Below are 22,249 nucleotides of genomic sequence, written 5' to 3'. Positions count from 1 at the left end.
TTTTTTTACAATATATGAACCTGATATCGTGACGCACTTTTATGTTACGTTTAAAATTCGTTATTTAATACAATTTATATAACAAGAGTAATATCAGATATAAACTTATAGAAAAAAAACAAACAAACAAAACAAACCTACAAACAAACAAGTAAACAATCAAACATTTTCAATAAAAGTAGGCATATCAAACTATACTTTAAGCACACACAAGTCTAACAAAAATCGTAAGCATTTAATGAATATTAAATCCTTCTTTATGAATATTAATGGTGTGATGAAATCCAATAAAGCCTGAAGGACGTATTGATAAATCTAATCACACCAAACCTTATTTTATCACCTTATATTTACATTTGTTTCAGTGTCTTTGCCTGTGATAACACTACGTGTCGATTATACAGTCCAATAACGTCAAATAACGTATAATTGGGCGCCCGGGGTCGGGGGGAGGGGGGCTTGACTTATTTACATTTAATTATTTAACCTTACACTGGCTTTAAATTAAATAAATATAAGTTAAAAGGAATCATTCTTCAAATATTATGAGATGAAAATTTCGCTCGGGCGTGATCAAATCTATAATAAGGTCCCTCGGCTTTTTTTTGGATTTGATCACACTACGAGCAAAATTATCACCTCATGATCTTCAACGAATGACTCCATATTCCTTAAATAATATTAGAATAATGATTTTTTGTTACTTATAACTATATAATTTTCAGCAACTGTACAAATTGATATTGAAATAGTCATTGATGAATTTTATTGGGCAATACTATACAAAATCCATTGGAAATGATCTCATAGACAAATACACGGGGTTTTGAAAATATTCAAAAATGCAGAACAATTTTATGGAAAGGAGATAACCTAAACCGAGTAGCGTGCCATGCAAAAAACATACCGTACCACGAGCGAGCATCGTATTGTTTTATGTAAAAACCGTACCGTAACATGTACAAAACTGTTCTGTACCGTGAAGAAACAAACTGTTCAATACGAAAACTTTAGGTTGTATGCCATCGTCGTTCAGGTTTTGCATAATGAATGCTTTCAACTGCTTATTGGAATATCCAGCTTGTTTCAGTATTATCAGATGCTTGCCGATATTCATATCATTAATAATGTTAATTTGAACATATAGGGTACCTTCATATCTGGAAATCATATTTACGTATATTCATTTAATGTGCTTAAAAGTTCTTTACCGCCCTTTTTCATCTCTTCGAAAATACAGAGCGCAACTTTAAAGAATAATTATGTTACTGTCCTTGAAAGATACATCAGCGACAGTAGAAAAAATGTCCCTGTGTGTGTTCAAGGTTTCTGAAAAAATAGATTAGTGCTAATACCTCTATGCTAAAATAGATAAAAATATTAAACTTCACACGGTCATAGTTTTTAAAAACGGTCAAATTCAAAATATTGAGCATTGTTAAATAACATTTATTTACAATAAAAGTACATTTGTGTTTTTTTGATATCAGTATAATTCACTTGTCATTTAGGTAATAGCTAGGAACTGTCGGATAATGCTTAAAACAAATCATGATCGGCTAAAAAATTGAAAAAAGAAAACAAACAGATCCCTAAAAAGAGACCTCTGAGAATGTAGTGTACTTGAATGCGAAAATTAAAATGCAGAGATTTAATTTCTATTATGTTTATACCACGTGAACGATTACATACCTCGTTAAAGTATAATAAAAAGTCATTGGATTATAGCATTAACCATTACACATCAAAATTGATTCCGTTTTTACTTACAATCATATTCATATTATAAATGCTTAATTGGACTTCATTTCTTAACATTCGTTTGAATTAAAGAACTTAGTTTGACTATATTTATTTTATTTTCCAATTTTGAATATTTAAAATATCATTGATATAAACGTTTTGCTTTCATTCAGGGACTTAAGGAGTAATCAGATATCAAGGATCGACAACAACACCTTTAAAGGGCTACCACAGTTGGAGTATCTGTAAGTATTGTTACTACTGTTACCGTGCTATTCACATCATGACGAAACATCGACACCTATAAATGCAGACTTTTTCAAATAAACTTCGAAATACCTGCACAAGAGTTACAGATTTTAATATTTGATATTGATGTAACACGTGTGAGATGATAACAGTAAACTATCTTTGAATATAATCTGATCAGTAATTATTGTGAAATTTATTTAAAAAAACTGTTCGATAAGCTGCCCTAAAATAACAACAATGAGGGTCAGGGGGTAGACACGCTTTTGCAGATCTACATAAGTTGGAGTTATACCAAAATATACTCTTACAGTGTTATACTCAATAATAACTATCTAAAGAATAAATATATTTAGCAAAACTTTATTTAAAGTATACATAGGAATTTAGATTTGACAAAAGTGTAATAAATAATTAGCCTTATATTTGTTTCTTTTTTACACGATTTTAGTTTTGATAAAAAATAAATATACATTTAAACCTTATGTATCTGTCACCGGGTTCACAGGTGTGTGACTGTCATTCAATATATCGGGTCTCAATAAATCAGTGGTTAGAGCGCTGGCACGGTACGCCAGAGGCCCTGGGTTCAAGTCCCGGTTGAGACTTGACTTTTCACCACCTGTGACATTTGGCGCCCAACGTACAAATCCCACGGTCACTCCCTAGGAACATGTTTCACAACATTTCCTTAACTCGTAGAGTTCTACTCGTAAATTCGAGGACGAATTTCTACCAAGAGGGGGAGTATGTCACCGGGTTCACAGGTGTGTGACTGTCATTCAATATATCGGGTCTCAATAGCTCAGTGGTTAGAGCGCTGGCACGGTACGCCAGAGGCCCTGGGTTCGAGTCCCGGTTGAGACTTGACTTTTCACCACTTGTGACATTTGGCGCCCAACGTGGAAACTGGATCATCCTTTTATCTATTTATTTTGTACGAGGAATAACGACCCCGTGACATATCAATCTGTGAACCGTAAACGGAATGTCGTCTTTGTCCAGCCGACTTAAAACATCGACTACGTTTAAGAAATGACGAGGCGACATAAACTAAACTTCAAATTTTGGACGTAGATAGCAAGTGTTATAGATCTTATTGATCTATGGTCATACAAGTATTGCACTACGGACAAGTATGCATGTGTACAATGTTTTCTTTGTAACGGAAATTTGTGAAATATAAATTTTGCCAATATGCATTTTTAAACCATACGAAATTATGTTTGATAAAAAGCACAACTAATTAAATAAGAATAATTTAAAAAAGAAATAAAATGAGATTTCGCATTAAAAAGTCACTTGTTAAGTTTTTTGTTTTGCAATATGACCTGCATATATATGTAGAACTACAAGCTCAGCTATATTAAGGACGCCCATAAGAAGACATCCATATTTTTCACATAAAATGTTATCCGTTGAATAATCTTGATATTCTAATCAAATTATTTGTCACGCAAAGTGATCACATATCAAAATACAAATTGGATAAATTGCTATTACATGATAAATTTTTAAAGTCTCATCGAAATGCCTTGTAATGTGATTCCGCCAAACATACATGTTGATGAACGAGGCTTAATACTGAAAAAAATACACAGTGCAAGGACTTAACATGTTTTTTTTCTGATTTTATATTGTAAAATGAACATTTAAAATTTCAAAAAATGTTTGGAACCTCAAATATTCATGCTAGAAGAATTATTAAATTCAACGTCAACAGTGTATGCAAAGAAATGTGCATTGTGTTTCAATATTTAACGCTAATTGATATCAAATGCTGAGCGATTTTATACAGTTCACAACATCTGATATAGCGGGGATGTAATGTTGGAACATGTAAAATATCAGTATATTTAATTAAGTGTACGAGGGTTGTTCGGAAATTATTGAGACAACTCGAATTTTTTCTTTTCTAATTGACGAATTTTGGTGAAAATTGGCATCGTCACTGAATAAACGCCAACAAATAAAAAAACAAAGTAATATAAAAAGATTATTTAATATTGTGTTTACAACGATATATAAACAAGTCGGTGGTCGGGGTACCCGGCGCAGCCATGAACCCGGAGATTTAACAACTTTAACATCTATTTTATAAGTGTCCGTAGAATTACAGTTAATGATTAAAGAAATCAAATTAAATATGTTCATTTTGCTATTCTTTGCAACTAACTTTTGATTAAGTTTCACTGATGTTCGAGTTGAAATACGAATATGGTACACACATATTTACCAAACAATAGAAATCTGAGAACGACTTTACATTGAATTTTGACGTCATGGCGGCGCATTGAAAACCGTCAAACTGGTGGAAATATCTGAAGAAGACCTTTTAAGGCCAAGCAATTGCTTAAAATAACTATACGATGACAAGACAAGGTACAGAGCTTCAGTTCATTATATTTTTTTCACTATTGTTTAACTAGAATTAGGCCTTAGGGATTAGTTATCAAGTACTTTTGACACACTAACCGTTGTCAAAATTTTTAAAATATATATAAAAAATGACTGCAGGAGACATTCGCAGTAATTAGACTTTCGGGTAACAATAACACGACCACCCCCCCCCCCCAAAAAAAAATTAACAAGAATGAGAGAAAATGTAAATGATGACATCTTGAAATGAAAACAAAAGATGAGAAATAAAGAATCATTATTATTTCCGTTCGTTTATAAGGTGTTTAAAACACTGGCGCAATAAGAAGCGATAAAATGACGTTGCGAAAAGTTTGCGGTTGCGCCGGGTCACTGGACGAAGGCACGTTGGTCAGCTTACCAGGAATGATCTTTTCATGCCATGGACAGGAAACTTTTCACATTGATAATCTTTATCCTGATTTACGTTTTGGTGAAATTTCAAGAGTTTATCTTTTTTATTAAAAGAATAAGAGAAAATGTCTCAATAATTTCCGAACAACCCTCGTATGCCCTTGCACTACTTTATTTTATCTGATCCTTTTCAGATTCAGCGTCATTTTCGCAAAGTTCAAACTGAACACTGATTAAGCTCACAATTTATATTTTCATTCAGAAAATAATTGAACGCAGCAAATTTCACTAAACTGATGTTTGAATGTTTTTTTTTTCTGTTAACACAAGTTATTATTATCAAATTGTTTAAATTCGAAAAATTAAATTATTTAATGCCTTAACCTAAACCGTATTAGTATAAGGGGTAGGTGGGGTAAGTGTGTACTTTGAGTTTGTAATTTACTAAACAGTGGTGCTTTAGTATGCTATTATAAGGAGGTAAAATGGGGTTGGGTAAGTGTATACTTTCAGTTTGTAATTTACTATACAGTGATGCTTCAATATGTTTTATGTTACTTTGCTAAAATATAAAGGACAACAACCTTTAATGTGTATAATTAGGTTGTTTTGTAACTGTGATTAATACATTATGTAATAATTAAATAAAGCCAAAAATATAAAATATTTATCAATACTTATACAACATTATCAATTGAGAATTCAAAGAGATTGTATTTCTGTGACCAACTTGTCAAAAATTCTTCAACAAGACTAGAGTTTTTTGATTTTCAATATTTTCAATCATGATCAGGAATTTTTTTAATTGAAATCAATCAGTTTTTTGGTCCACAACTGCTCCTGTCTTTTTCTTGTAAAAAGGCAGTGCAATTGATAAGAAAACCAATACCTGAAATGATAAATATTTTTCAACTTCAAAATTAATTTCAATAGATTTTAATGAAAAATATTATAAGAGGTTACATAGTTGATATAATTAAAAACTAAGCCAAGTATAGTTTGTAAAAGAAATACCTATAGGGTACTTTTTATCAATATAAAAAAGTCGATGTAGTTTCTCCAATAAACCATTTACTGCTATAAAAAAAAAAATAATTAAACAATGTGTCATGATTAGCCAACTATTGTGCTAAGGATAACATGAAAATGGAATTTACTTTTAATATTGTGCATATTGATGGAAGATACAATTACTTTAATACGACAACAGACATAATCAAAGTGTTTAATCTTAAAAATGTGTGAAAATGCAATCAACCTTTTTTTTGTCTTTTTATACATTTTATCGTCATATAAGAATGCTAATAACACGCTTCGATTTACACAATAAACAAAAAATGTTTGTGTAAATTTAATCCAGATCCTCAAAGTAAGCCAAGTAGGGCTAGCACAATGTTTTGAATTTCCATTTTTTACATGTTCATTGAACATGAATGACATGCAAGGTAATATTATTTCTATATTAGAGGCTAGTAGAAATATAAATAGGTCTCAACGCTCTCCATGATCGAAATTAACGAAACACAGAACATTTACTTTGCCTGACTTGATTTACCAATCTGATGTTTACACATAATATTAGAGGATAAACAATTGTTAATAATTAAAAAAAATCAAAGCTTGGGGGGTTCGCTTCGTTTCTGTTGTATTCTACAATATTGAATAATATAAAACAATATCTAGGGAAAGTACAAATAAATCCTACGTTGTTCAGTTTTTTCCTCTACCGATTCGCGTCCATGCTGGTTGTAAATGAGTTAAATTTGCAGATACAATACTGAAGTCCACATATTTATTCTGATCACAGCTGCAAGCACCGATATGGCGTAGTCAACATCGACGTCATTAGATGACCTATACATTTGATAATTTCGTAAGACATACAGACTGTTTAGTGTATTTATTTCAGTACACTTTTCGTGATTCGATCAAACCCAGTACTTTATCATATCAATTATTGTAGATGTTTGTTATTTATCGGAATACAATATCTCATTATCATCTGATGAATAATTGTCGTGGCTTATGCACATTTCCAACAACCACACGTTCTAAAATTCGGATACCTTCCTTAACATAGCTGAGAGGTGCAATGTGACCCTAAAGTCGAATGATCTTCGCCAAACGTTGATGGTATGACACGCAGAAAATTCATGGTTCACGTACAAACGTAAAATGCCAATCCTGGTTTAATTACATGCACCACCTATTATGGTGCAAATTTAAGCATACCCGATTTTTTAGACGATTTTTTAAATGTTGTTTTGAAGACGTTCATATAGTCGTGAATACCTATATCTAATAGCTTTCAGAGGTAATGGACTGTGCAAAACGACGTTTTCAATAACGTGTACATAGCGTGACGTCACACACACTTAATTTTTTTTTATGGTAAATGAAATGCCATCATTAAAACCACTGCCAACATGTACGACCCTCTCCAAATCATCTCTGTGTGATCGCATGATACGATTATCTCGTAGTTTATACAGTATATTGACCAATGCAAGTAAAGCATTATCGGAGGTTGACCTTTGATGTGACTTTTAATTGTCCGTTTACAGAAAGTATGCTGTCAACTGCTAATGCAAAAACATGGATCAGTATGTAGAGATAAAACATGTCACGGGTAAAAATATAGCATATGATATTTATTGTTTATTTAGTGCTAGATCCATAATGACGTCAACACCGATTTGATATCTCTTTTTAGTTCTTTATGATCAAAATGGAAATGTGTAGGATAAAAAACACATTGCCTTGACATTCCAAATGAAACCATCAAAAATAATTCCTACACTTTTTTTCAATTTAATATCATTGTAAAGAAGTGAGACACAACATTTCATTTGCTGTTGTGTTGTTTGTTTTTATGAAAGACTGTAGATTGTTAAAATTTATTTTGTATTATACCCCCGCTCCGAAGGGTTTTACCCTTGTGTGTCTGTCTGTCCGTCCGTAACAAAAATTTCTGTGGCATTTATCTCATCAAGTATTTATCGCAGATGTTTGACATTTTTACACAGTGTTTGTTAAGGCATGCCATATCATATTTTTGTACTAATCGGACGTCAACTTCCTTTTAAATGACGACTTTGCTTATTTTTTAACCAAAATTTTCAAACAAATTTTCGTCAAAAATTTCTCAGCAACTATTTTTCGCAGATGCTTGAAATTTGTACACAATATTTGTATAGGCATGCCATATTGTGGGTTACATTTTTGTATCAATCGGACGTCAACTTCCTGTTAAATAATGACTTTGTTTATTTTTAGCCAAAATTTTCAAAAAAGTATTTCGTCAAAGATTTCTTAGCAGCTATTTATTGCAGATGCTTGAAATTTTTACACAGTGTTTGTTAAGGCATGCCATATCGTGGGATATATTTTTGTACCAATTGGACGTCAACTTCCTGTTAAATCAGTACTTTGTTTATATTAGCCAAAATTTTCGTCAAAGATTTCTCAGGAGCTTTTTATCGCAGATGCTTGCAATTTTAACACACTATTCGTTTAGACATGCCATATTGTGGGATATATTTCTGTACCAATCAGATGCCAGCTGTCTGTTAAATGTCGACTTTACTTATTTTGCATATTCACATCAGAGCGGGGGTATCACTAGTGAGCATTGGCTTACATATATCTTGTTTAATTTGTCAACACCAGAAAAAAACCTCTGAGATTTGTATCCAGATTACTTCATATTTCGGCATGACAGTCAGACTCAAGAGTGTTACATATGTTTAAATCGAATGTAAAAGAAAGCAAACCTACACCAAAGCTATGTATAAAAAGATTGCTTACAGTCTAATAATCAAAATACATATATCTAGTGAGAACAGTGTATTTAAATAAGAAAAATACGTTTTGAGAGAAACTTCGATTACAACTATTTGTGCTGCTAGCAAGTTTCTATCTTGTCGGAAGCGATATTTCTTTTGGACAGACAGGTGTTTGATAACCAACATAATAACCGCTACATCTACATGCTCTATATTCTGTATTGAACCAAGTTAAATGTCTAAAGTGCAAAAGGATTACCAGGTCAGGTCAGCATTTTCGAGACCAGATGGCATCGGAAGCAATTATTCTCTGTTTGATGGGATAGGCCGGGTTATTGGGGAGTAATGCTAGGGACGATGTAACGAAGAATATGGAGCCGGATTGAAAATTGACCCGGAAGTCATTTTTCAACGTTAAATATTGATCCGAGGGTCAGTTTTTAACGTTGAAAATTGAGACCAAAAATCGTGAAATTTATACCCGTGGTCATTTTTGCAACGGTATGAGAAGGATTTTTCTAAACTGACGACATCGACACGTTGACAATTAATCCTGTTGAGAATTGACCCAAACTTCAAAGTTTTGATCTGGAACTTTCTTTACGCGGTTTTAATGTACAATCATGCACATACGAGGCTTGTATTTGAAAATTTAACTTTAAAATGTTCATATTATCCGATACATAGGCGGACTTAGCTGATTTATTTTAGGTTGATGTGTCTAGATACAATTAATCATTTAATTTTGAGACTGAAAAAAATTTAAAATACATTCATTTTCTTATTAATATAATACCGTGTAAAAAAAAAAACAACCAAGAAGACGACCGTTTGCTTAATTCTGATTGGAACTGGCGAGTCGTGCTAGCAATAATTATTTTTTTTTTTTTACATAGAATTAATTTTCATTCTACACTCAGAGTAGCAGAAACAATGTGAACAAGTAAAACTTGAGGTTCCTTAAGTACAACGGACAAAGAAATTATACTATTCAATTCTCAGTTCAAGAATGCAGACTTCAGTAACTACAGTTGTCTATTTTTTTCTGGGTAAAAAGAGCGGAAACGTCACATGATTTTTTATAATCCGTGGTAGGTGCAATAAGGGTGTTTTAAAAATGCCAAAGAAGTCTGTGAAAACTTCCCTCAGAAAACTAACGCAGTTCGAGTTCAGCTCGAGATCAGATATAAATAGTGCTATAACCAAAAGTCAGTGAGACATAGACACTACACAGAAGGTTTTGAGTAGTAACCTCACCTTAAAGGTGTTTCTAGAACAGTTGATATACTGGCTTGCTATCAACTGCACTAATAGCTAGACCGGACAAAAGCTGATTACCCCAAAACGCGCGCTAAAATATGCTATAAAGAAGGTTAACATTTACCAGGTTCGTCAATTAGAACAACAACAACAAACCCTAAATTGAGTTTCCAAATCCAGACTTTTTTTTTCAATAATTTTTTTTGTACTTACTGAAACAGGAAAAAACGGAAAATAATTTAGTCTGTGTAGTAATTATATGCAGAGCGTGAAAAAAAAGATTTGTAAAAGAGAATCGATGTTATTGGTATGCTAGGAGTTGCAGGAACCATAAGCACCGGGAGAAAATATCCACAGCAAGCTCAGAAACAACTTTTGATATCTTCACCCATGCTTTATGAATGACAATAATTATACCAAGTTTAACTGTCAGACTTCAGATTGCAGGAGTCATGTGCTTTTCTAAGAGAAACGAATGACAACTCATGTTGATCGCTGGAGGCAGTTCTAACACTTGTTTGGCCAGTTTTAAACAACCTAAAAAATGATAATACGTAACTGAGAGGGTCAGGAACAAACAATTGTTGACGGGGAAGAGATGTAAACGACTGAAATGTCACCACGGTTCTTATGAACCCTTTAATGAGTTTTTTTGATGTCGGTGCAGGTACACTTTGGTTTGAAAAACTGCTTTGATATTTTAGACTACACCATGTTGACGATTCCTACTAGGTCGGACCCTCAAAGACAAATAAATTTATATGCAATTTCAGCTAAGTGCAGTCATGTCAGCGCTTCATTAAGTTTCAACAAGTATGGTGCGGATTCCAGTGCATATTTTGTCTTTGTGTTTTGTGATTGTTAGCGGCAAAGTTTTTTTCTGTTTACACTAGGTAATGGTTAAGAGACAAACAAAGGGTGTGAGCCTTTGAATAAAGTGCAAATGATTGTTTTGATCGATAAGTTTTAAACGTATATACAGTTTGTATTAAATGGTAAAATCAGTTCATTCAGGGTTAGGGTTAGTTTTCAATTACATTTACGATGAAAACAAGGTTCAGTTTCTTCAAGGTTCAGTTTCTTTCAATATGTATTCTAAAATTTAAAAGTTGCTTAGTGTATATGACAATGCAATATGCCAGCTTGAAAGCATGTGTGTAAAAGTACCAGATTATGCAGTTTTATTATCTTCCAAAAGGAAAAGTTACTTCGAAAATCTGGCATATTTCTAAGATGTAGGTAAAACTAAATAAATTAAATGCCACATTTCTCAAAAGTTATAAGGTTTACGCAGCCATCGCCTTTAACGAAATTAATATAGGACTGTTTCTTGTGATACGGCATGATAAATTTCATTTTGGGTGACGAATGCAGACATATTTCTGTATTGATATTTTTGTGTAAATAAAAGCTATAATTGTAATTTTTGTAACATATCTTAGTAATATGAATAGGAGGCACATATGAATGAAACTATTCTGTTTTTTCTTTAATTATCAAATTCGATAATCAAGGCTTCTAATCTGTTTGAAAACATCATACAGCACACATACAAACCTCAAAATCAAAGTCTGGAAGTGATCCTATAGTTATAGTTAATGAATTTATAAACAATATAGTATACTATGCAAAAAAACCGAGTCGTATCATGTTGAAATCGTACCTTATCATTGGTCTTGTATGTTTGACAATAGTGAACGTGTCCTAATTTATCCTGTTTATTGAATAATTGTACAACATGGCGCATTAAAAATGGGCTTGCAAAAATGACATATCAATATCAAAATATGTTTCACAGAAATGTTATAAATTCTTTTGATTTATTTATTTCGAGTAGAAAAAATAGAACGCAGTAAATTTTGTTTATCTTATATATTGTGTATCTGGATTCCGCTGCAGTAATTTTATTTCATTAAACCCCACAAGTACAATAGAACTCGTTTATATTACAGTTGAAACGAGATATTTTTCTATTGATTTTCTAGGCAAAAACAAACAAAAACAACCCCCAACCCACCCCCTCAAAAAAAGCCAAAACAATAAAAACATCAATCAACGAAATCGATAACAGATCGATTAGGCTTGGCTTTGTGAAGATTTTTTTTAAATTTAGATGTAGGGACAGAATAGAAATTTTCTGTTTCGATGTTTTAATTCCTTTACATCATCCATAACGATTAGAGTTTTGAATACAGTAATTTAAGGACCTTGTTTTGGTAAAATGCTAAAAGGCGCTTACAACAGCATTCTTTTTCGGTATTAAAAACATTGCATAAAGAAAAGGGAAAAACATGATAAAATCATTAATTCAAAGCGGCCATGGACTATATGATAATTTTTGGCTGAGTATAAAAAGAAACATGGATTTAAATAGATTTTACATTTACAAAATATTTTTGTCTTAGCAATTACATACAGAAAAATTCAAAAAAAAAAATACGAGGAATTAAAAAAATATAACTTTGATATACTATCTAGACCAACTATGGTGATTTTAAAAATTCATAGTTGGTATATCCGTATAGAAATTGAACATATGAACTTATCATTAAGAGCTTTTCATCTAATCGATAATAATGCTATAATGTATTAAGAAAGGATTTAAAAGCCATCGTGAAAATTGTGTCTAAGAGATATAAATAAAATACACAATTATTCCAGTGAGGTGACTTTTAAATTGACATGTTCGAAACACCATTTTCTTTTATGCATAATAAAAATGACGACATAAATACACTGTGATGATAATTATTTAATACTTTTAGAATATAAGTATTGTAGAAAATCAAAGAATTGCAACATTTATGAAAAACATTTTTGAAATCAAAGCAGTGTCATATGTTTATATTATATTAATTTATCTACATATTTTTCTTCTTTATGGTTTAAATTCCAATTTTCCCTATTTTTGTTATTTGTTATGAAATATATCTTTAAATTTTTTGTTCGTTTTATTATTATTTGATTTTTTCTTAATATTCAAGATAACTTTTAAAAATTGTGCTATTTAGGTACCTATATTAAAATCAGATAACGAAGATTAAGAACAACGCTTTTGTGGAGTTATCTTAGCCTAAAACACTTCGAGTGAAATTTCTATTGTTATCCTAGTATTTTATTTTCGAAATGAAATAACCTTTAAATTTCTTCTATATTGATACACGATTTTTATGACTCTGTATTTATTAATTGATATAACTCCGACTGTTTTGTTCTATAATAATTTAAACTGTAAACGAATTTGAGAAAAAATACGTTTCTAACGCAAAAAATGTTATCAATTATTTATGAAAAGTCATTTTACGGAGTAAATTTCAACATAAAAAAGTTCCGTAAACAGTTTTTAACCCATAACAGTTGTGATGTATATAGAAGAAAATATCCAATGGTTCACGTTATATAAAAACACCTTACTTGGTTTTTCTCACTTTAACACCTTGTTCATTTATGAAGGATGGTCTCATTGTTTAAATCAAAATGTAGTAGATTTTAGCTCGAGCCGGTGTAAAGAATAATAACAAGCCCTGCAGAAAAATAACCGGGGGACATATTTCGACGTAGAATAATGACTTCTCCCCCAGCTGTATAAATATTGAATTATTCTGAAGAAAAAAAGACCCAGGGTCATTTTTTTCATGTTAAATATGAAGAAAAATGACCCCTGTCATAAACAAGAATACATGTTGGTTACCTTATAGCAGTTGTGTCTTAGGGTATCATTGACTCAAAACACAAATTAGCCTAACATCGGAAATAGAGGTCAAGATCATTCACACTTAAGTTATAGTAAATGGTCTAAGGTAATAAATAGAACGGACGCATGTTTTTTTTTTTAATTTTTGAATGGATAGTTCATGCATTGTGAACTTTCTAACCTATTAAGATGCTGTAATGCTATGCATAATAAGCTGACATTCGATCAGCGGTTGATAAAAACAGTCTAGTCGTGTACTTACTAATCTTAGTTCTCATTCTATACAGAATTCTATACGGAAGAGACTTCAACAACAATATTTCTTTCCATTTTAATTTTATTAAATTTTTTTCATTAGGAATAAGACTGTATTCCACATGAAGTTGTTAGCGATCGCTGTCAAGCATGCAAGTTTTCGATCGCTCAGCTGTATGTCGATCTCGTAAACATAATAAAGAATGCATATCAATAACAATACCACGCTCAAATGATGTTTCATACTTGTATCTTTAAGTCTTATACTATTGTTACATATTCCTACCAGCTAATGAAATAATTTTACCTTTATATTTAGTCTGCTGTTATAAAAACCGAAATCGGAACCGCAAAATTCACCAATTGTAAAACATTTTTTTTAAAGGGTGACCACATGGAAACCAAAAAAAAAATAAAATCAAAAATAAAATTAAGACACGTGTTGTTTGCATGTGGCCATATATAATTCTTTTTGGGAATGTAACAATTTTATAGAAAAAAGAGTGATTACTCTACTAAAAAATATTGTTGACATTTTGCGATTATATATTAAAAAACTTAACCATCTATATAAAAAAAATTAAATTCTGTCAAAGGTTGAACTTGATAAAAAAACCAAAAAAAACCCCCAAAAAACCCACCAAATATTGGGCAATGCTTGCCGCCCCTTGTTTATTGAAGGCGGTGCTTGCTTTCTAGGTCTATAAAAGAGGCAATATAAACGTGAGTTAATTAAGAAATAATGTATCATTTTTGGATGTCTATCGGGATATAGATACGGGTTGGTCACGTGATCAAATCCCATAAAGCCCGAAGGGCTTTATGGAAGATTTGATCACGTACCAACCCGTATCTATATCCCGATAGACATCCAAAAATGATACCTTATTTCTTATATTTACATTTGTTGCAAATTATGACACTAACAATGCTCCATACTTTCTCTTTTGTGATGACCTAGAAAGCCGCTTCGATTAAAATGACGTAACAAAAAATAGTGCAACAATAATGCAAGCATTTGATTATTGTGATAAATGGATATGACACTTCTTTTGAGGAGACAACACTTTTTTATCATTAAAAAGGGAAACAGAAAAGAAAATTCACTTGTACAATTGAAAAAAACGATTAAAGCTTGGCGGAATAGTACCACCTGTGTTGAAGTCGCAGAGCGGTCAGAAATTTAAAAACAAGCGATTGAAAGTTGAGTTAGAGTATACTTAGACATTTTCAGGGGGAAATCTATTGAGAATCAGATTCAAGAGCATAATGATTTCCTCCGACATTATAGCGGAAAGGGATTTTAACTTCGATGATCTTTTTACGGAACAAATCGGACAGATAACACAAGGAGTTAAATTTGACCGTGATCCGTGAATATATACTACACAAGAAAGGTCTGTGATATTGCGTTTGCAATTTTGACCGAGGCTTGTAATAAAATCAGAAATGAATTTTAACTGAGTTAACTCGTTTGGCAAATTACGATTGTAATTTTCAAGAACGTCTCGTTACGATGTCGAACCATAAACATTCTGTTTACATGCCTAACGTTATCTAACATGAATCATTTATCCCCACAATTAATGTTATATTTTATATGAGAATGAATGAATAAAACTTCGTATAACAAAATACAAATACGTTTATTTTTTATGCCTAAATTATGTTTTCATTACGATATCTAATAGGTGTGTTTCAGCACAAGTCGATTAGTTTGTGTACATAGAAAAAGTAGTGACCTTTATTATTCATGCGCTACTTTGACCTCTTGACCCATAATGATGTTATGCAGAAATAACAGCGGATTGCTCAAACAGTGTTATATAAGGGAAAACATTTGCAAGTGTAAATATTATGAGTTAAGCTCACTATAACTATTAGTCATATGCCGATGTTGTGGCCATTAACGGTTGCAAAAAGTGTCACTGGCTAGCAGAACCCGATAGCTTGGTTCAATTGATAAAAGGGTTTTAATATCAGGATATGTCTAAGAATGCAGTTGGGTTACATTTAAAATTTTGTTACTGATCTGCTAAATAGGCGAACCTCAGTCTGTTAAACGGAATTGCTACATGTAATAGTAAGCCAAAGGTGCCAAATTGTTAAGAAAGGACTGTATTTTGTATGGTCAAATATTTGCCACCAATTTTAATTTTTAAATAGTATCGTATAAAAACCTAATCTTTACAAACCATTGTACAGAGGATGCTTATCACTTTAATCCTGATTTTATTCACCAATGCTCATTTGCTTTTTATCTATGACGTCACCTAAATGATATAATTCCCGCAAATTTGCAAACAAGTGAAAATATTCTCATTTTTCGTTATATTTTGCCATTTTTTTCTTCTTCACAAGGGTTAAGCCAAGTACAGAATAACAAAGGTCTCAATAATAGGTAGTGGAATGTCTTTCCTGCTAATTGTAAGAAGACAAAGCTAACATCCTTGAGAATGTCGGAGAATGTTCATGGGAGAAGGGATTGTTTGAAAATTATGATTTTGCTAGAATGAAAAACAGTTTATTAGACTAAGATATCTTCAATTCTTTTTTGTCATTCCAATTAAAACAGATGACCAAAGTTCTCAGATCAGATACACATTTCCAATCGTAATTATAAAATGCGATGAGTAAATAAAGATAGTAAAATATCTATTATTTTAGTTATCCTAAAACTATAAATGATGGGTATATGAATCATTTTATATCAAGAGGATATTTCTAAACCACCAGTATTTAAAAAAATAGGAAGGTCTGGGACTTTAAAGTGCATCTAATATTGCAGCTAATAAACACGTTATAGCGAACAATAAGAGGCCAATGCCACACCACCTCAATATATTAAATTTTAAGGTGAGGAAGCAGGACTGACTCCAAAGTTCTTGATGATAAATTAACAACTTTGGATATATGATTTTGCGTACCAAGTCTGTTTATTTACTTTGTGGGTTTAACTATGCGCGGAATTAGTATTTTTAGAGTGCACAGTGCAACGGTGTCCTACTAGATCGAGCCCCCAAGGACAAATAAACCTGTACCCATATTGAGCTTAGGATAGAGTGCTTAACGTTCAATGTTCTCTAATAGTGGTTTGCGCAGTCTGATCACCTATTATTTGGACACTGTGAATGTGATAAAGTGAGTCTTACATTATTATAGAGAGTAAAATTATTATACAGGAAGCAGACCCAAAACTTCCGACTGGAACGGAAATCCCTCATATTTACAATATCACGGGTTAAAAGAAAAGAGCTACTTTGTACTCTAATCATAAAAGATTGCATATACTATGTTAAGACCTGTGATACGTTTAGAGATTTTCTGTGCTTTGGAGCGATCCTTCCTAGCGCCTCATGGCGGTCGGGAAATAAGTAATGCATATATACATAATTCAACTCCAAAAAGATCTACATAAAAAGGTTATTAAGAAAAACGGGATATGTGATCAGCTAAATAACGCACGTCAAATCATATAAGCAATTGTTAATATTCTTACAGATAACTTATGCAAAGAACAAATTGTGTAGAGCCAGATGGAAGAAAAGTATCGCACAATGTAGAAACCGTTTTTTAACATTATATCCACGTGTTTTCCAATAGCCAAACCTTTTTATCCTGATTATTGAATTATTGGTATTATATGAATTTAAATGGATAGACAAAAACCCACTTACATTGCAATTCAATTAGATTGAGAAAATCGAGACACATTTTTTAACCTCCATTTTTTGGGTTTGGGTTAGGGTTAGGGTTAGACAGGAAAGACGGAACAAAATATGTCTGTCATGTTAGATACGTCTTTAGAAGAAAGGTTTGTGTTTTCAAAACTGTAGGGTAGAAAGTGAACGTCATGGAGTAATAATTTAGTAAATGCCATTATGATAAAAACAACCAAATTACCACGGACAAAGGATAAGCTGAAACAAGTGTTAGCTATCTGTTTCGTTTTTTTTTTTTTGTTAAAAAAAATTTACTCTTTTCACTACTGTCTCTAAACACCCCTGCTCAGATGAAAACCCTGTTTTTCCCTGTCATCCCCTAGGCAGCCCCTGCCATCTCCTGTACACATCCCCTGTACACCATGTTATCCCCTGTCAGCCACTGTACACATCCCATGTGTGCCACTGTAAGCCCCTGTCACCCTCTGTACGCCAATGGCATCCCCTGTAAGCCACTGCATTTCCATGTACATGCCCCTGACAACCCTGTACGGTTTCTGACTGTTCATAACATTCTATTCTGTTATTTAATTTCAATATTATTTTCTTAATTCAATTATTAAATTCTAATTTGTTATAGTTTGAGTAATAAATCATTTTTGCACTCCACAGCACCGAGTCACAGGACACACTGTTATTGTAATGTTTTCATTAATAAGTTATTGATACCTAAATAATAATGCTAACTAAAGGCCCGATATTCACCGGGTAATAAATCTCAGGTGAAGGCAGGAATTATTTTCAATGGGTGTGAAAATCTTTAAGGCACTTCGTCCGTTAGAGGTTGGGAACAGCACTACTTCGTAATGTTAAAAAAAATAGATATATATTAAGAAATACAGTGAATTGTTTCTACAAAGAACAAGCACAGCAAAGGATTTTATGTAATATGTGCAACTAAAACCTGTAAATCAGTCAGAATGTAGAGTGTACATGTACATTCAGCCATGCTACGATAGAGTACGCCATTGTTCATAACCAAGTTCCTGATTATATCTGTATCAATTTCTCGTGGATAGCAAAATAAAGCTTCCATAGCTTATAGGTTTGCCTCAGAAATAATTTTAGTGTGTTGTTTAATATGTATCTGAGCGGCTTATTGGACCCTTGAATTGAATAACTGTCATAATCAATTTCAATAATTTCTAAAATCTTACTTTTATTTCCCTTTTTAATGCGAAGTGGAAGATATCAAAGATAATGTTAAATATTGCCAGTGAACAGAAATCCGAGAAACGAGACTAATAACGATATATTTTTCTGTTAAACAGAAATCAGTTTAAATAACCTTATATACAAATGATTATGTACAAAGCTTTAAAAATAAGAGTCTGCCTTTCAATCCATGATGACAGGTTGATGTAAAAAGCATTAAAAACATGTCAGAGAAATACTGTAAAATAGATTTAAAGATGATACATCAATAGTAGGAATAGTTTGAACACGTTTGGAATGCCAAACATACATATTACTGTATGCGTTAGGTTGTAGTAATAACATTAAATGGTTTTAAACAAAATATTTGATACATGTAACTCATTGTTAAAGTATTGTAAAAAAATAATATTGTTGCAACAATTATATAACATATTAATGTGTTTACATCACTGTCATATATTTATTTTTTCAGCCTAAAGCTATATATAAGTAACATATTTTGTGTTGTTTATACACTTTATATTTATATTATAATTTTGATTGATATGTTTATTATTGTTTTTGGTTCGGGAATCTAGGTTTAGATTCATATGTTGATATCAACAATTTATTCTAGTTTTAGTCCTCACAATAAAAATCAGTTTAACATTAAAAGATTGTGTTAATTTAGGTACCTAGGGTATAATCAGATAACAAGGATCGACAACGAGACTTTTGCGGGGCTATCACAGCTGAGAACACTGTAAGTAACGTTTTTTTCTGCTAATTATATCAATCTTGAAGATGAATATGACATTCAAATTTTATCAGTTTTAATATTGTATGTGACTATAAAAAATATAAAAATGATTATTTACAAAGCCCAATTCATTAAAGATACTAAGCGGTAGTCAAATAATCAAAACATATCTCGCTCACTTATGAAATTTACAAAATTATTAACTTCTCAATATTTTCGAAAAAAGAACCTGCCATTGTTAAGATTGAGGATTAGGAGGAGAGTTTGGTTAGTTAGCGTAAACTGAGACGCTGCATCAACATTTTTTTTCATGGGTCATGACGGTATCATTTTTAGAAAAAAAATTGTTCAAAAGAGAAATATAACAAAACTTAGCACTGTTTGTGCAGTTGTACACTGTAAGTGAGACAATTAATTTATGCTGCTACAAAATACTCCCTATCAATATCTAAAGAAAAAAAAATTCCAGCAATATAAATAAGATTGTATTTTTTATCCTTAAACAAAACAAATTAAAAAAAAAACCAGTAAAATATTTTCTGATTATTTTTAATCTCATACTTCAATTAAAAATGTGCTGTATAGATATACATTAAACGCCAACGATTTTTTGAATAACTATTGAGACATCACAGCAGTACAAACCGCATTGGCGCATGTGTTTTGGCTTATGCTGCAAGGAGACAAGGGCACCTTTGCCCTCATCCGTAGCACTGACATGATATCATAGTGCAGTCAGTGTGACGTAATAGATTGGTTTCATTGGTCAACGTGTGTTACTATCGGGATATTCTAGGAATGCAGTCAGATAACATTAATAATATAATGGCTGTTAAGCTCACTTGACGAACCTCAGATGGTTAAACTGTAAAGCTGATGGTGAGCCAAACATGCCAAATTATTTAGGAAGTTTAATTGTTCCTGCTTTATAACCAAATTAGGTATACGTTGAAAGTAACCATAAGGCTCAGTAATAGGTATTGGGATGTATTGCCAGTTAATTGTATGACGAGAATCCTAACCATCCGGAAATCGTCCTACAATTTTTAATTGAAAAAGGAACTGTCGGAATAATATTTTTTTTTTCTTAAATTGTTTAAAAGTTGTGATCTTAAGCTAGCCTGAGTTCTGTATTGTCAATCGAATAAAACTAGATGACAAAAGTTTGAAGAACAAATTAGTGATTCAGGGCGTAATTGTGTTTTAAAATGAGGTTGGTTAATAGATATCAAAATTATATATTCGTTTGGTACATGTAATCATAAAAATGGAAGAAATAACTGCATGAACATTGAAACATATAACAGGTTATTTCTAAACCACTCGTTAAAACAATAGCATTTCTTATGAAAGTCAGGAACTTCAAACTGCATCAAACACAACAGTTAGTTAAAAGCAATTAGAGGCAAATGAATTGACCTGTCGGTGATTCATGCAACCAGATCATGTATTTACCAAACGGTGTGAAAGTGTTAAGGTATGAAGTTGGGGATACCTACATTATTATAGACAGGACCAAGAATGGATAGTTTTGATTACGGTCAAATAGACCAAAATAGCTACCTTGTTCAGTGAGCTTTGTGAGGGAGTATACGGACATATTAACGGGTAGTGACCTGGATCCTGGGAAATTTGTTTGTGGCTGTTGAAGCGTTGAAAGTATTGTTTTGAATAATATACAAAAAGTAATGAAAAAAAATCAACAAATTTATCAAAGAAAAAAAAACTCGTCGAATCAATAATTTCCGATTAACAAAATTGTTAATTTTAAATTTTTTTTTACAGTATATTTTATTAAATAATTTTCATGATTGTTATGTTTAGAAATATATAAACTGTAGAATGTAAGTTAAAAGTCGATTCAAGAGATGCATGAACGCTGAATATGCAAAAGCTTTCTAAGTAGTTTGATACCTAGCTATTAGAATTGCTTTTTATTTAAGTTAACTCATTATAGTTTTCAAAATGATTGATATAATTCAAGTAACCTTTATATTCGATATATTGTAAATTACTGTAAACGTATTATATTTGGCGTGTACGATATTTGGCGGAAATAAGATTTTGAACAAGTTGGAAAAGAGCTGATTAAGCGTATTCCTGAATGTGACTATTCTTATACATACATACATGGCATTTAGTGATGTACTTGATTTAGCGGAAGCCGCATTCCTCTAAAAGCACTAAATAGAATACACAGCCAAATGTAGTATGTTTACAGTACTAGGAACTGAAGGGAAAATATATATATATATATATATATATATATATATATATATATAAAGCACAGAGAAATTCACTTTTGTTGGAGCTCCACCTTCCGCCCCGATCGAGGCTTGAACTCACGACCTCTGGAACCCATTCTCCTAGCAGTGAGCGGCCACCGCGCTCCTCACTCGGCTATCTAGGCTAGACAAAAATCTTGCTTTCGATAACGAACGGAACCTAGCGCGCTGGCCGCGCACTACATAGTCGCTTGAGATACAGGTGGAATACAGTTAAACGGCAATTTGAGAGGATCGGAACGATACACATTGCATAGATACAAACATATATAATAAGCACAAACATTGCAATAACTCTCACATTGACATGTACCTACCCATAGTGAATGACATAGATATATATAAAGCACAGAGAAATTGACTTTTGTTGGAGCTATATATATATATATATATATATATATATATATATATATATATATATATAGTTATGATTGTTGAGTTTTAGAAATTCATAAGTGTAATATGCAAGGTAAAAGTCGATTTTTCAGCTACATGTAAGATGAATATGCAAGGGCTGTCCAAATATAGAGATATCTAGCTATTGGAATTGCTTTTCTTTTTAAAGTTAACTCAAAATGTTTATTTTA

General features: G+C 31.9%; 1 protein-coding gene and 1 non-coding gene across 2 annotated transcripts in view; both read left to right on the top strand.

Annotated features, from left to right (window-relative positions):
• The window catches only part of LOC128182853 (phospholipase A2 inhibitor-like), a 309,453-nt gene that overhangs the window by 58,066 nt on the left and 229,138 nt on the right, over nucleotides 1–22,249 (top strand). Inside the window, exon 4 of the mRNA XM_052851613.1 lies at nucleotides 1,917–1,988. Within this exon, the coding sequence (XP_052707573.1) occupies nucleotides 1,917–1,988 (72 nt within the window). The remainder of the gene's footprint in view (nucleotides 1–1,916; nucleotides 1,989–22,249) is intronic.
• On the top strand, nucleotides 2,787–2,859 carry Trnat-ggu (transfer RNA threonine (anticodon GGU)). The gene has a single exon. It is a non-coding gene; the product is annotated as a tRNA-Thr (tRNA).

This window comes from Crassostrea angulata, chromosome 5, assembly GCF_025612915.1.
Source record: "Crassostrea angulata isolate pt1a10 chromosome 5, ASM2561291v2, whole genome shotgun sequence".
In the NCBI taxonomy this organism is placed as follows: Eukaryota; Metazoa; Mollusca; class Bivalvia; order Ostreida; family Ostreidae; genus Magallana; species Magallana angulata.
Note: the sequence above shows the minus strand (reverse complement) of the source record. Positions and strands in the feature narration are given on the sequence as shown.